Source organism: Epargyreus clarus, unplaced genomic scaffold (genome assembly GCF_041222505.1).
Source record: "Epargyreus clarus isolate Ecla_fem2 unplaced genomic scaffold, WU_Ecla_fem_2.2 ptg000027l, whole genome shotgun sequence".
In the NCBI taxonomy this organism is placed as follows: Eukaryota; Metazoa; Arthropoda; class Insecta; order Lepidoptera; family Hesperiidae; genus Epargyreus; species Epargyreus clarus.
In genome coordinates this window covers 1900808-1918158 of record NW_027332234.1, presented here as the reverse complement: position 1 = coordinate 1918158, position 17351 = coordinate 1900808, and the positions used below count along the sequence as shown (strand labels likewise).

General features: G+C 36.0%; 1 protein-coding gene across 1 annotated transcript; it reads left to right on the top strand.

Annotated features, from left to right (window-relative positions):
* The first annotated feature begins 112 nt into the window (after positions 1-112).
* Positions 113-16238, top strand: BicC (protein bicaudal C). The gene is made up of 21 exons (XM_073089001.1): positions 113-377; positions 640-784; positions 878-921; positions 997-1066; positions 1614-1693; positions 2456-2518; positions 3389-3538; positions 6542-6655; positions 7226-7351; positions 7929-8147; positions 8623-8791; positions 9112-9301; positions 9875-10017; positions 10456-10544; positions 10763-10865; positions 11131-11229; positions 11558-11691; positions 12081-12203; positions 12949-13093; positions 13547-13666; positions 14082-16238. Exons 1-21 carry the CDS (start codon positions 297-299, stop codon positions 14192-14194), a joined length of 2520 nt encoding a protein of 839 aa, XP_072945102.1. The 5' UTR covers positions 113-296; the 3' UTR covers positions 14195-16238.
* The last annotated feature ends 1113 nt before the right edge of the window (positions 16239-17351 follow it).

Genomic DNA, 17351 nt, shown 5'->3' with positions numbered 1-17351 from the left:
ACCATAATATAAAATATATTGTTAATTAAATATTTTATTTAACATTGGCAAATGTAAAAATACCCTCAAATGTATTTGTTATATTTTATTCCAATAGGTACTGTATTTTTATCTTCCATTAGTTGGGTTTGGCAAAGCCATAAGTAAAGTTCCGGTTTAATCACTTAGTATAATTTTTACTAAGATATTTTTTATAATTATGAACATTAGATAAATTTAGTTAGATAATACTATATCGATTGAATTGACTATTTTGTATACCAAATATATTTCAAAAATTAAATACGTAAGTGATAATGTCTTCAACGAACTTTTTATCCGTAAAAACACATTTAACAGAATTTAAAGCCGGCTCAGACAAGGATACATTAAGTGAGGTAAGTCATTAAATAAATAATTTACACATATTTTAACACATGACAAAGGAAACCGTTAACTCTTAGTGTTAACCTGTGATCATGTAAACCGCCATCTTGAACTGTAGAAACATTACTGTAAAACTCTTAATTATAAGGAATAACGGACACATGAATAATATACAACAGTACGAGATTTCCTCATTTAGGTTTCCTTTATTTCCGTTTCTACAAATGTAATAAAATATTTTCATTTTTTATACTTCCATTTAAATTAATACAGGCTTCTGAAAGTGGGACGAGCAATTCTGTGACGTCAGCAGAAGACTTACAGAAATTAGCAGTAATACTCGGGCTAAACAGCGCAGAAGATGTATATCAGGAAAGATTTCGTGTCGACAGGCGGCGCCTGGAAGCGATGTTGGCAGGCATGTACCAAAACCATAATCAACATGAGGCACATACGTCAAATTATACTGTTCATTATTATAAATAGTTATAATTTTATCCTTTTTTTTTAGAAAATCTGGAAGAATCCCAAACAGCGCAGGTTTTTTTTCATAGAGTAAGTTCATTTTATCATTTTACGTCAAATAAAAGTTTGAAATCATAGAAAATACATTTAATATTCAAATTGTAGGTAATGGACGAGACAAATACATTAATAAATTGGCCCGCTCGTCTCAAAATTGGTGCTCGTTCAAAAAAAGGTCAGTATTATTTAATTATTATTTAATTTAAGACCCTTTCAATGAAGAAGCTTTATTGCAATGATTGCAAGACTTTCTGAAAGTATGTATGAAACACATGAGGTAAGTATTAATTATAAAAAATGAATATAGATTTTAGTTTGTAAAAAATTGGAACGTATCTTAATTATTTTGAAAGTAAACGGAACATCAGTGAACAAAATTGACCGAATGAAATCGAAATTTTTGGCGGGCTGGCGCCAAACAGGCGCGTGCGGCGCCAGCCCGGCGCTCTACAATTTTATGAATTTAGTTCGATTTTTTATGCTATTATGTATTAACGTTTCTTTTGATATGATATAAAACTTTTTTTTAAGAATATTTTAATGAATTTAAAATGGTTTTTACAGAAAGTGATGAATTAGTATATAAAGCGATTACAAAAATACGTAACAATAATTTCGCGGAGCTTTTAAATTTTTTAGGTCAGTTAGAATATGTTGAAATTAATATTATAAAGCAGGCAGTGTGGTAGTGATGTTGCAGTGATTTTTTTTGTTTATTTTAGATCCACATGTTAGAATCGCTGGCCGACCTGATGATGTGAAGTTGGCAAGGGAGAAGATTATGCAATTGCTGGATACTAGGGTAAATTGATACCTAATCCTTTTTATAATACCTCGAAAGTTTGAATTAGAACGCTGCGTAATTCGACTGTGGTAGTCACTGTCGCGTCTATTCTAATACTCGCGCCCCTTATATGGTCTTAAGAAGTGGTGTGGCTGACACTAATTTCCATCAGCCTCTAATAGTCCAGTGCTGGACATGGGCCTCCCCTAATTTGTGCCTCTCCGACCGGTTTTGAGCAGTCTGGATCCAGCGGTTACCCACCGTCCGCTTCAGGTCATCAGTCCACGTGGTCGGGGGGCGTCCTGTACTCCTTTTGCCGAGACGTGGTCTCCATTCGAGGACCTTCGAGATACTAAATTAAGGCTTTCTAACTTATTCCTTGGGGTAACAGCTTATCAGACTTCCGATAGATCTTTAAATTGATCGGATTTACAGATAAATAAACGGGAGTAGTACATAAACATTTAACGACCATGGCTTATAGTTGCAAATTTTAGTAACAAACTCAAACCCTGGATGATTCCTGCTTTTTAATCAGAAATTTATGAATTAGTATATAAAGTCAAAAATTATTATGAACAAAAAAAACTTAGTTTCGTCAGATTTTAATACCGAGCCGCCCTGTCTTCTACCCCGTGTAAATAGATATACGACCAGGTAGTCCAGTGCTGCATAATATACCAATATTTCATACATTAAAGGTGCAGGTGGTTGTGCATCTATTGTTGTACATTTAGTAGAAGTAAGTGCCTAATTGTGATGCTAATGGTGTGCCCACAGAGTAACCGAGTCACGATGAAGATAGACGTGAGCTACACGGACCACTCGCACATCATCGGTAAGGTAAGGACATTACCAGCTCTGATGTTTAATATTTCTGCGCTGCTTTCATGGAGGTCACTATACAGCGGACATAGTTAGGTATTCTGGCAGAGACGATATAGGAAGGTGGTAGAAAACTTCATGGTTCGACTCTGGAGGCACCACACTTCACCACAGCCTACTTATTTCTATCCCATAACAGCAGTGTTAAGCGTTAATGTGTTCTGATATGAAGAGTGGTAAAGGATACCTACATCAATACTTATCGTAGACATTCAACTTAATCCTTAGGTGTTCTATTCCCGTCTACCCGTTTGATAGATAATTACATTAGCGAAATATAATAACAAAAAAATACACCACATTTCTTGTAATTTTCTGAAACCGTTACGAATATTTTTATACTTGTCAATATATTGATATTTACAATTATAAAGTTACAATTTATGAAGCTTTACGTAGACACTGTGATTTCCGTGCATCGAAGTGCATACTCGTTTTTATCATTAACTTAAAAAGTAATTACGTAGTGGGTATGAAGCGCCTTATACGCCTGATAATTTATTATAATTAATCTTTTTTTTTAACTACCTATGATATTTGACGATTCCTGCCTATTACAAATTTCGATCTTTTGTACGCAAAAATTGAAAACTTGTTTATTAATTAAGGGTGTTACATGAATTGTTTACCTCCGACAACTGAGCCCTCGGTACCATTATCCACCAACCTCAAATCAAATTAATTTATTTGAATTTGTGTCAGCCTGAACTAGAACAGCGTGGTTTAGTTTGCTCCAGGCCTTTTCCATTTATATATAGAGAATTGGAGATACCCAGCAATGAGACGTCATAAATAGGTTGATAAAAACTATTATTTTGCAAAATACAGGGAGGCCTAACAATCAAGCGCGTGATGGAGGAGACCGGCTGCCACATCCACTTCCCGGACTCGAACCGCACCAGCACCATGGAGAAGAGCAACCAGGTGTCCATCGCGGGAGACATGGAGCGCGTGGAGCGGGCCCGAGCACGCGTCAGGGTAACATATTATATTTTCACTAGCTGACCCGGCAAACGTTGTGTTGCCATATAAATAAAAAAAAAGTTAAAGGTGAACAACCCTTATCACTTACGGGTTTGAAAAATAGATAGAATATTTGAAACTGCGATGGTAGCGAAGCCTGTCGAATCCAATGTGAAATATTCCAAAATCAACAAGTACTTACGAATTAAAAATTAATTAAAAAAACCTTTTCCCCCAGATTAAAATGTGAATCTAAACCATTCTCAAGTCCCTTTGAACACCCAACAAATTTCACCAAAATCAGTCCAGGCGTTTAGGAGGAGTTCAGTGACATACACACGCACGTAAGAAATATATAAAGATTATCCTATCATTTTTCATCAGTGTAATTGAAGTGATGCGTACTAATTGACTAAATAAATAAATTATACACACACAAATACTTACATTGCTATTTATAGTAACAAAAGATTGATATATCGAATGCTGGAAAAAATGTTCGCGATATTATCGATAATTGATTCGTCGACAAAGATTTTTAATATTGACGGCACTTTATTTGGCCTGTATTAGTAATAAAATATTTTAAATATTCCATATCTACCTACACTAATATTATAAAGAGGAAAACTTTGTTTGTTTGTTTGGTTGTAATGAATAGGCTCAAAAACTACTGGACCTATTTTAAAAATTCTTTCACCATTCGAAAGCTACATTATCCACGAGTAACATAGACTATATTTTATATGAAATATATTTGATAAATAGATTTTGCGGCGGTACTAAATTTGCCGGGTCAGCTAGTAAGTATATATTTTTTTATATAATACTTAATATCGTATCGGGAATAATCGCTATTGATAAAAGTAAATATCGATATTTAGGTTTCGGTATTATCGAACCCTCGATCGATAACCTTATGAAAAAATATGACGATGTGAAAATGACATTAGCGTCACGCTATTATAGCACATTCTTAATTTTTTACTACTTTTATTTCTGGTAATATCGAGCGCAGATTCAACATCCATTGATTAGTGGATCATTGGATCCACTATTTTTTTTTCAATTGTTTACCAATTCAAAATGTTCTTCACCCAGCACAACAATGTTAAAATCGTCAGATGCCTACGATCCATGGCGCGTGAGTGTAGCTCACAGCTACACATTAGGATTCCCTCTGTCGTGGGTCCCATGGATACAGATACAGGCACAGATAATAAGATCCAAAAGAGAAATCTAATTTCATCGTTTAGGTACTTCTCCGGCTGGGGATGGCCCGTAAATCGCCGAAACGCTCTGCACCGCAGACCTTCCTTTTTATTTTATTCCGATATGATAATCGGTCCACCACGTGAGTCGTCTCGTCTTCGCATTAATGACGTAATAAGTTAATACTTTTTCTTATAATTCACAAAACTACAATCCATTAGTGTTGCGAATCATACCTTCTACGAAAAAATAAATCAACCAAATCTCATAAAATGTTACTTGAATAACTTGTTTGCATAATTACAATTCTGAAGATACGTTATTAGCAAAATTCAAGCAGTGAAACGCATTGCAACAGTCGCGTGCTTGTGGATATCGTAACGTAATTAATTACTCCGATGAAGGGACTTTGCACAGTAGCTTGTTAGCGAATCTTCTCTAATTAAATGGCTTGTTAACATGTTAGGCAATATATTCTATTGCATTTTTATATCAATGAGTATTTATTTATAAGTACATAAGCTTGCGATTTTGTTCCCGTGAAAGTTCAATTATGATTTTAAATCTACCCGTATATACCTAATTTCATAATATTGAAGGCTAGAATAGATTGCCTTCTCCATGAAAAATAGGTACTAGGCGATTGTTTAAATAGTATTGGAGGTTACGATCTCATAGTCATATCGGTACCTACCCACATACATTTTTAATTAATATAATATTATATGCTATTACATAAAACATTGGTAGGTGGAAGCAATAAAAAACTATCTAAGATATAGATATTGCTCTGTAGTAACAAAATTTATAATAATTAAAGGGACTTTGTACCCTTTAATTGGTGGATCTTAATTATTTTTAATTAAGCGTTTTAGTGGCATTTTAATTTCTGTTATCAACACACTTTTAATTGTTTAATCAAAATGCATTAAGTGTGTGATAACTCAAGTTGAATTATGTAGATAAATTGCCATTACATGACTCGACTGTAATAGGAGTAGGTATGTGTTGACTCCTTTGTGATTTCATAATGTATTTATTGTGAGGTATTATGACATCTAAAGAACCTGACTGACATCCTGGCCCCTGGAGCACACAAAAACTCAGGCTTCCGTGGTAAAAATAAGGTAGGGAAATATTTAAAACACGACCAGTGAACGATCAATTTAGAAATCTTGAACGTAAATCTTGCAAGGTAACTAAAGCGTGTCGTGTAAGCTAATATATTTGCTTTTTGGGGCTTTATGTCAGGAACCCCAGGCACGGTCCCTTAGGGTAAAGTAGGTAGATGACTTAATGTTTTGTACAAATGACTTATTATCAGTTTTAAGCTAAAAAATGCCATCAAAACATATTTCGATACATTTGATTAGGGTACGAAAATTTTATAACGACATATTTAATACATAACTTCATATGTTATGGGCCTCCTAATGCTATATTTTGTAGTACATATTGTAATTAAAATAAAAACAATGATAATTTGAATTAACGGTGCAGGAAAATATCGTGAGGAAATCTGCAAACCTCATACAGGTAGAATACACTGGACTGTAATATGTACAATTGTAGATAATATCTGTGTAATAACTGTTTTCTAGCAAATAAAGAATTTGAATTTGCATACGCATGAGAGTTATTAATAAATTTTCTGTGTGAAATCTATCAATTCACAATTGGCCCGCGCGATGGATTACGGCCTAAACACCTATAACTCTGAAGAGATCCGAACCCAGAAGTGAAACATTAATGGATTCATGATGATTGAAATTAAAAAAATAGGTACATTGGAGTGGTTGTTTGCAGGCGCTAACTCCGCTGGTATTCTGCTTCGAGCTGCCCATCACGGCGTCCTCGCAGCCGCTGCCCGACATCAACTCGCCCTACGTGCAGCAGATACAGGACCAGTATAATGTGCAGGTAAACTACACAATCCATGATATACCTCATTATTTGTTTATTTATTTTAGTCAGTTTTAACGTTCCTTGTATTTTTTCAAGTATATACGAGAATATTATCATGTATTTACAAAATTAAAAATCCATCATTTTTTATAATTATTCTTGTAATAGCAGACATTACATTTATGTGAACCCACGCCTTATTAAAAGCAATTGTGCGTTGTGGCTCTAACATTTAATAGACATTCAATAGACAGACAGACACTTCCCTAATTTCAACCTTTTTATTATAAGCCTAATAAAGTGTTAAAAATTAGTGTTTCATTTTTCTTAAGACAAATTATAAGGTATGACGCGAATTTTGCTAAAATGGTATCTTGCTTACAGACTTGAAAATAAAATCAATTTTATATTCGTCCCTTATTTGTTACTGTATTACTTAATACTACTTAAGATATTTTTCGACTTGTGTCCACGTGTCATCGGAAATTTTTCAGCCAATTTTATTAATATGTGTTCAACAAAGTCATTATAATAATCGAAGTGTGCCTTTATGTAACTGGAATGTTACGGTATTGTTGTGTGCAGGTGATGCTGCGCAACCGGCCGAAGCTGCACGCCAACCTGCTGGTGGTGAAGGGCGTGCAGTGGGAGGTGCAGGCCGCCATGGAGGCCACCGGCCTGCTCATGAGCTACATGTGCGGACCGCTCGCTGTCAGTAACACTATATCTACTATAAATATTGTGTTAATAATAATAATATACGCGTGGTCTTTCCATTGACAAGACGGTTAAAAATTTACATAAATTTAATTTATTTTAAATTTACATACTTTAATCAGGAAAACAATGCCAAGAATATGCAGCTCAAAGTTATTGCTATAAAACTTATTCTGGAAAACAATAACGAACAATAACGAAATATGGACCACAAAAATGGATATAAGTACCTACTTAAACTAATTTATTGGTTAAATCACAGAACAAAATCCTTTATTGTTCCGTGGGTTAAGTATCTATTCTTGTCACATAACTTGATGGGTACACACATATAAATAATAATCAATGTTTAGTCTGGTGTTACTGTTGCAGGAATTGTATGCATTAGGTATAGTTGGTCAATTCGTATTTTAGTCAATATTCCTAAGTATTGTATTTTGGTCGTACTTCTCAAATATAACAAAGTTGTACGATCAACTCAAATAACTTAAAATTATAAGCAGAATAATATTGCTATATAATCACTTCAGGCGTTAATGACAACAATATTAAATTAACGACCTTATTTCAGAGCCAAACCCAAGTCCAGATGACTCTCGAGATCTCCCCCATGCACCACTCAGTGGTAGTCGGGCGTGGTGCGGAGCAGCTGAAGGTGATCATGAAGGGCACGGGCACGCAGATCATGTTCCCAGATGCCGATGACCCCAACATCCCCGCCATACGGAAGAGCTGCGTCACCATCACGGGACAGATTAAGGATGTGTACACTGCGCGCCAGCAGTTGGTGGTGAGTAACTACGTCTAGTAAAACTACAAGAGGTCGCTCTTTAATACGCCAAACTATCTATATAGGGCTTATCAGAAAGTAGCAGCAACCCCCATTCATAATTAAAAGTCAAAATAATTTTCAGATGAAATTGTCACGACACCTGGCAACTGACACGACTGAAACTCCACAGTACCAACCTATAACAACTGTTGTATATAGCCGTTTAGTCGTAAATTATTGTATTTGATTTAAAGGCCAAAATAAGACAGGGAGACTAAGAGACATTTTCATTTACCCATAACTGCAATCAAATCAATTTTTTTTATTCAAAATAGGTCTTTACAGAGCACTTTTTGAATGTCAAACTACCACCACTTCACAAGGTGTTTCGTGCAATGCACTTTTAATAATCTACTCCTGTCCAAGAGCGGCAGCAACAACTTAACATTACATACATTACGTGCACATTTGGAAACCCTCCCTTTGATCACAGGGTAGCCTCCCACTAGTGGTGATATTCGACGTGTCGGACGAGGCGTGCCGTATCGAGACCGATGCTGCTACGAAGCTGATGCAGAAACACAACGTGTACATCAGCGTGCGCAGGAAGCCTAAGCAGGGCATCGCCTCCATCGTGATCAAGGGCATTGAGAGATGCGCTGGTGGGTAGATTATATTTATTTAAAAAAAAATAGTATAGGTGCGCGTATAGCAGTAATAGACTAGTGGTTAAAACTCTGCTCCTAAATCGAAGGGTCCGAGAATGAAATTCGAGGTAACTAAAATTTTTTTCGTCTTTCTTGCATATATGTTCAATTTGTACAAGAAAATGTTTGTACATTGTCTTGTGGCAAAATAAAAATGTCTAGGGACGCAACAGAATAATTATTTCTTAAAGTGACCGATGGACGACGTAAGTAACAGAATCACCGTTACTAACCTAACCTTACCTCCTAACCTAACCTAACCTAAACTACCCCAGGTGACATCTACGAAGCCCGTCGCGAGTTGCTCGGCGGATCAGAGCCAGCTATCACAGCAGAAGTCCCAGAGTCGTACAGCATCCCGTCGCTAGCGGCCGCGATGCCCAACTTCGGCTTCAACCCCTTCTCGCCCGCGCACACCGCCTCGCCATGCTCGCCCTTCAACATGCAGATGACGGAGCTCGCCACGTTAGTCTTAAGCCCGCTCCACATTCTCGCGAGAATTTCGCGTTCATTCTCGTTTTTCGTACTTTTCTCGCGTTCTCGCGAGAATGTGGAACGGGCTTTACTTATTTATAATTGACGCTAATTCAAATATTTGTTTTAGTAAAATTTGGTTATTTTCATATGAGAAATATTTACTGACGCGTTTGTGATTGAAAACGAAGTTTTTCAGTTTCAACGGCATGAAATTATTTTCAATAAAATTGGCTTTTAAATATTTTAATATTCTTTCCGTTAATTATTGTTAACAATTATAATTAAAAACTGTCTGCTAGCATTTATCTTAAGCTCGTCTCTTGCGTATTGTTAAACTTCTAAATCTACACAAATAGACGTTTTTGTAACAATATTCTGAAGAATGTTTTTTTGTATGTTTGTGTGTTTTTGTATGTCAGCTTATTGTGTGTGCGCAAATTCAGTTGGACCTTTTACTCTCTTGTAACAATGGTTTTACTAAAGTCGAGTTATCTGCGCATGCGCGTTCAGCTCAACCTCCTTCTTACCATAGCTTTCTATGCCCTTACGTTGTGTTCCCAGGTTCGGCGTGAGCAGCCCGCTGTTCGGCGGCGCGCTGTCCCCGGCGGCGTTCCCCGCGTGGGCGCCGTCGCCGCCGCCGCGCGCCGCGCACTTCCCCTTCCCCGCGCCCGCGCTCGTCTACAACAACCAGCCCTCCTGGACATGTGAGTGTACTGATGTAAACCTTACCAGGACTCAATGATGCTTAAAGGGGATGAAGTAGAACCGAAGTTAGATCTGACGGCACTACCGATACTCCTGTAACAACTGTGTTAAGCGCTATTTTGTTCTAGTTTCGTGATAATAACGTAACGTAGCGAAAAACTTTGTCCTCACGGCTAGGAACGTCTACTCTTCCTACTCGTTTGGTACCTCCATATTATTGTAAAAAACGTATACTTCAAAGAACTTATTGATATTGACATGACCACCACACATTCTATAATGGGCGGCGGGTATATATGTAGATACATAGGTAGACATAACCACCAGGATTATGGTATAACCTCCTTAATGGGACCGAAACTAAGTCATACTAATTGATTTTAACCCTTGCAATTCACTATACTTAGTAATAACAGATTTCAATATGTCTGATACAGCGATGTCAAACAACGTCGAGATGAGCGGTATGCAGCAGTCGATGATGATGCAACCTCCATATCTGCAGATGCCGGCTGATGGCAGGCCCGTGAGTATACGCGAATTAATTTGACTAAGTTCCTACTAAATATACAATTTATATAACGTTACTTAAACTCTTGGTGTTTGTAATACACCGGGCAGGTGGCTTTTGACTTCTGTAAAGCCTGTTTTTTCCAGTTTTCAACGTCCTCATGAGTTAATCACTATCAGATATCAATTAATTTGGAAGGTAACATATAAAATTTAATTAATATATGTCTGCAGATCACGCTGAGCCAGCTGCTGAATTCCAGCTCGCAGGCGAGCAGCGGCTATCAGAGCAACTTCACCGGCAGCTCCGTGTCACTCGACACGCAGAATATATCTGGTGAATTATTATTTTCATAGTTTAAGTGTTGTTTCATAAAATTATTTTTCAACAGTCCACTCAATGTATTTTCATAGAGATCTTTGTATTGCTTTGTAGGCATAGGCTTAGAATTTCTTCGCTAATGTTTGCAGGTATATTTTGCAACATACACATATTGGTACTCGTACCTAAAAGGATTTGTATGGCCAATATATTAAATTTTATAGGAACAAAGTATTATTTTATACATTTAAATGACCTTACCCTTACCCCTTTTCTTTAGGAGGCGATGGCAGTAACGTAGTATCTCCATCGGTGTCCCCAATCAGCAAGCCCACTCACAGCCCAACACCCTCTTCGGAAAACGATCGATCACAACAAGGTATGGTTTTATTTTCATTTTATTCACTGAATGTCTATAGACGTAGTGTTGAAAATAAAAAATATGGGCATCAAAGGTGCCAGTTAAAAATCATTATACCTGTAGATAAGACTCGATAACCAAAATCCGCTTCGTCTAATTAACGTGTACCTCTAAAGAAGACAGCGATAAACAACTGAAAATACACATAACAGTCCAAAACTCAGTGGCTCAGGTCTTAGGACTGACATGAAACGTAAAAGATCTATAAACGAAGTGTTTTAAATTTTAAATTAGTTTCGAATTCTATGACCTTATTATTATTATTATTTTCACCATCTTCGATTAGAATTAGCAAACATAATCTCGGACCTGCCGATCGCGGACCGTCGTGCGGTAGGTTGCGAGAAGAAGACCCTGGAAGCGCTCGGCAAGCTGTCCCCGCTCTCCGAGTACCGCAAGATGCAGGCCGAAGCCTCTAAGGTAAAACCACTCCGTATCATAACTCCTAACTCTAACAAAAAAAATTGTAAAGTAAAAGTTGAATAATTTGTACAATATAGATGGACAATGACATCTAATCTAGTGACGGCAATTATTGATAATCAACCTAATGTTTTGCCTACCAAAAATCAACTTGACAATTACTTCTACTAAACATTGTAAGATTCCGATCTTTAGCAGGCACAATTTGGATAGACTGAGTAATAATAACGAGCAAAACTATACTATGCAGTTTATCAGGTATCGATTGTAATTAAGCTTTAATACTATAATCTGTAACAATGCTAATGAAAATAACTTTCGATTTGTGACCCTACATAGACTTAAATTATTTCATGACATGCATACTAATACATTTTTTTGTCCAGGCCATGCGAGAAAACGTAGGCAGCGGGTACAGGGTGCCGACTCCGAGATGGTCCGGGTACTACTTCAGCAACACCTCGCCCGGACAGTTTAACTTGACGGATAAAAACGACGGGCTTAGCACGGTAAATACGCTTTATAGTTACACACAGTAGTGTATTGTGGGTTTTTACTGTCGGGGAGGCGTAGGATAAATTAGAAACCTAGGGAGCAAGCTGAAATTACCGATCAGGGCGTAGATCCAATTTGCCGTGCTTATTCAGATAAAAGTAAAAAAAAAAATTTAGCAAATAATTTTCCTAGACCAGTCTTCGGTATGCTACGCCTGTATCAAATCAAACTAAATCAAATCAAACTTTTTTATTCAAAGTAGGTTCTTTACAGAGTACTTTTTGTATGTCATTACAACTACCACCACTTCACAAGATGTTTCGTTATGAAGAAGAATTACTGAGTATGTTTGTGTATCTATATATAAGTACGTATATTTTCGTACTAATTGAGGTGTAGTCAGACAGTCAACGCGGTCAAACACAACTATAAGCATTTTTTTTTTTATAATATAAGAATAGCAGACGAGCATGCAGTCCACCTGATGTGGCTACTGCCGCCCATGGACATCTGTAATCAACCCCAGATAGGATTAGATATTCCTACCTGAGGTCGGCCACAGATGCGCCGCTACCCCTGAGGACTAAGCTGGAACGCCTCGGAAAAGTCTGTCTTCAAACCAGAACACAGCAGCGCTTAACACTGTTGTTATGAGGCAGAAATAGGTGTGGCGGTGGTGCCGCTGAGTCGAACCACAAAGGGTTCTTCCTTCAAACTATACTTCACACTATACCTGACCTTAAAATGAATGTTGTGCAGCCCGAGAAAGGCTGGAACAGATCGGAGCTGGTGCGTCCCAACATCGCTGAGCAGCCGTCGCCGCCGCAGCCGTCCGCCGCCAAGCCGTGCCGCTACCAACAGCTCTATGATCTGTTGAGGGACATTGGCCTGCACAAGTATATCGGTATGTTATTCATTATGTTATATTGCGTCAATATTAACAGTGGGCAGCTTCAGGGTTTAATACCTGATCTTTTGAAGTAATACAGTTGTCCTTACAAGTACTTACTTATACAATACAATGCTTTATTACTGTATTTTATTACAATTGCATAATAGCCAAGTATTATAAGTAGGTAACTTAAAGAAATAATTTCTCACAATATTGTACACATTGTAAGAAATTCTTTGAGATCTTAGATGAGATTGCTATGCTATAATGGTATCCCATTAGTGATGTTGAAAAGTGTTTAGAAAAAACAGTAACCGTGTAACATCAATGTACCTACATCTATAACAACCAATGTAATGTTTATGCCGTATGCCACTATAATTTGCGCAATTTTTATAACATTACATATTACTCAGTTCGTCCTCTAAGCGTTAAGTTTTATAATAATACACGTGTGTTGGTTAGATCTGTTCAAAAAGCACGAGTTGGACCTGTCGACGTTCGCGTCGCTCAACGAGGCGGACCTCAGCGAGATTGGCGTCGCAGCCTTCGGCGCTCGCAGGAAGATGCTGCTAGTCATCGCAGGTGTGTAGTAATTAATTAACTTAGTGTATCTTAGGCAAGTTGTATTCTGTACCAATCTGTACGGGAACAACGTTATGGAGTGGGTATACTTCTTACATCTCAAGGCTGCTAAATATGCGGAGAAGTATAAGTTAATAGTCCAAGAACTATCGTAATTGCACGTGAATATTCTCGTTCATGTATGTGAGTAGTAAGACCTTCCGTCTTCCAACTCCAAATACTTGCAGTCGTAGTCCCCAAGAGCGGCTTTGTATCTTACGTTAAGTACAATAATCCTGTTTGGTAAATTAAAATTGGTCCGTCGAATAAATCGCGTATCGCGATCATTTTGCGATTGTTTCGCTACTGAATCGCAGCAAAAATCCTCGATCGCGAATTTGGGACCGCCTCTTATACATCCTTATGTATATTTCAGAGCTGCAAAAACAAGCGAGCGCATATAAAGGAGCTGGCACTCCGACCGACCGCAAGATCATCAATTCTCCACCGCAGTACAACACGGCGGCGCTCTCGCAGGACAAATGGTAGACGCCACGATACCGTCCCACACATTTATAATCACCCACATAGTTAATGAAACGACAAACATATCCTAACTTACTACATTTTCAAATTCACTCAACTCACAAAATTGGCAAAAATTTTATACCACCTGAATAGCCTTTACAATGATTTAATGTTGATAAATCTATTTGTTCAAAGGTCTTAATTAAAACATTGTATACGAATATAATTTGGTATTTTTACATGAAATTGTCATCTTTTAGCAACTACCAACCAGCCACATACTTTCAGAAGTCTGGAAGTGAATTTCAGAATGTAGTCTGATGAATCTGTTTGCCAATTTTAGATTCTTGTGATGTAAGAAAATCTAAACACTTTTACTACCATTTCTTTTCTATTTAGTCTCAAACGAAGTTTAGTTTATAAAACGCCTTGAAAAACGTAAGTACGATATTTTTTTAATTCATAAGAATCTAATTTTGCATCGTTGAAATCCATGCTCATCTTTGTTTTCAACTTTCGTTAACTTAACTGTCAAAATGTTCAATGCAATATTTTATGATGTGGTTTTTGATTCTTTCAATAACAGCGCAATTTTGATAGTTATTTTAAAGGAAGAGTATTCATAAAACTATATTACAATCGATGATTGACTCTGCAAACTCAAAGAGTTTCTCACGAGATGATGAAATAGAACATGATCTGTACTCTATAAAGACTGATGTTAGGTAAAAGTTATAGCAGAGAATTATGACAATCACGTGTTCTACGGTTTATGATGGATAGACAAGATTTGCCAACGAACCAGCCAGACATGCTGGAAGAACCGTGACTGTTTATCAGTAGGTACTGTTATGAATATTTGTTGATTTTAAGATTTTAGATATAGTTTTTGTATGTTTTATGTTTTTATATAGATTTTATGATAGCTAAAAGCGATACGACGATTTTGATCTGTACTCATAGACTTTAAATTGTTGAAGTAAACACCGGTATTACACTAGTTTTAAGATTGAAATGAGATATGTTTATGGAATTGTTAATCATAATATTAGGCGAGGGCATGTTTTATTTTTTGATTTTAACCCACCGTTTTATATCACGTATGAAAACAATACAGAAAGTACCCGATAACGTTTACTTATATTCGATTACAATTTTAAATCCATCCGTTTTTAAGATTTGATTATTTCAAGGAAATTTCTTTAACAACTGCTTTTTTTTATCAAGTTCGGCCAATAGATATGCTCATTTTAATTTCATATTTTAAATAATATGATTTTTAAAGGGACGATCGTAATTGGCGATTGACAGAAATTTAATCATCACATCAAAGTATTGTCAACTATTTGGACTGAAGTGAATTTTGACTAAACTTGATTTTAAGTAGGACTCATTATACAAGTAAAATATAGTTCAGCGATTACTTTTTCTGACGTACAAACGTACGAATGTAAATCGTAAACCCACCGTCACGCTGCTGAAAAATTTTAATCAGTTAACATTGATATTTATGAACGATTATTGTGTTGTGATTATGAATTTAGGTCTTTTTTACTTTATATTTATACGTGTGCATTTTGATTTTAACCATATTAACATGTTTATTTATTGTGAATGCTGTGTTATTTTACAATTGTATTTTGATAGATCTAAAATTTAGGTATTGATTTGGTACATAATATATGCGATCATAAATACGAAATTAAATACAAGTACAATATACTAAGAGCCAGTTATGTATCAAACCAATTACTTTCATTTAGGTTCCCGTTTCAAAATCATAAATGTAGATAATTGTTTTAATCATGAACTAGTGATTTCGATCTATCATTTTAAAATTTGATTATGAGATGTGAGTTGGAAGGTTTTTCTGTGTGATTATGAAGTATTACAAAGGAATATCAATTTGCTAGGCATTAAGTACAGAAAATTATAAAAAAGAGTTTAAAACTACAAAGGTTATGCATTTTCGTTTTTTTAGGTTTTTAATTATTAAGGTAGATCTGCACGATTAATTTTAAGTTTATAAGTTTAGCTTGTCCAAATAAAGGTTTCTCAAATTTGCCACGTGTCTTTCATTTAAACAATTCTATATCTGTCAACGTCCAACCATTCTTAACTATAATAATATGAAAATATGTAGTACGTTATCGTACTAAAAGGACTATAATAAAATATTGATAACAGCGCCTGTCAATATACAAGTAGCAATGTTTTTATGAAGGAAATTATTTTTAAGTTAAGTATATTTTTCTAGAATGCATTATCACAAATGGATATAAAAAGCCACCAAGTTAATTTTGAAGTGGCAGAAAATGGAACTACAGCTAACATATTCTCGTATAATACAGAGTATAAATTTACATTACTGAGTCTAGACACAGAAATCTGGACACCTAGAGGACTCCAAATGTATAATAATTATATTATTTATATTTAAAGAGATTAAAACGTAAAGTATTATTCTTTAAAAGTGACGTATCGACGATCATCTGTACGTGACGTCATATCATATTGTAAATATGACAGTGACATGATCTGACGACTCTGACGTATCTGTCAACATTTCTATTCTAACGTCAGAATACTCAGAATTTATCCGGAGTACGGGGACCTTGCAAATTGCAATAACATTCTAATTAAAATGGGCAACGCTAGTGCGAAAGGTGTGGAAGTGAAAGTGGCTGAGCCGGCAGCGGTTGGCGGGGAGAAGCCGAAGCTGAAGCCGTGCTGCGCGTGTCCGGAGACGAAGCGCGCGCGAGATGCCTGGTGAGGTTATTTTCACATTTTATTACGCAATAGGTGCTTATTTTTCCAAAATTACGATTACATTTTTTTGGTTATTGAAATTGGATGTCTCAAAAGCTTAGCAAATATTTTTTGGATACCAAAATTAATTATTTGAAAAATGAGTTACATACATATAGATACATTTTGGACTTCTGTTTAGTTCGAAGTAAAATATTGATGCAATATTAGTAGACATTACTACAATTCCAATTGTAACTAAACTCACATTGTAACATGTTTACATTTACAAATACAAAGCAACTTATTATATTCAGTCACATTGTTTCACACCACAATCTTATTGCATGAGAACCAGACAAACAAACAGAAATTTATATATACATTGGTCTACATAATTATAAAAAATTAATAGCTTTTATTCAAAAAA

Excerpts from the sequence above, each read along its gene's own strand:
- BicC (XM_073089001.1), top strand. The coding sequence starts at position 297 with ATGTCTTCAACGAACTTTTTATCCGTAAAAACACATTTAACAGAATTT. Across the intron at positions 1,694-2,455 it reads TGCAATTGCTGGATACTAGG|AGTAACCGAGTCACGATGAA; the intron begins GTAAATTGATAC and ends GTGTGCCCACAG. Across the intron at positions 13,667-14,081 it reads GATGCTGCTAGTCATCGCAG|AGCTGCAAAAACAAGCGAGC; the intron begins GTGTGTAGTAAT and ends TGTATATTTCAG.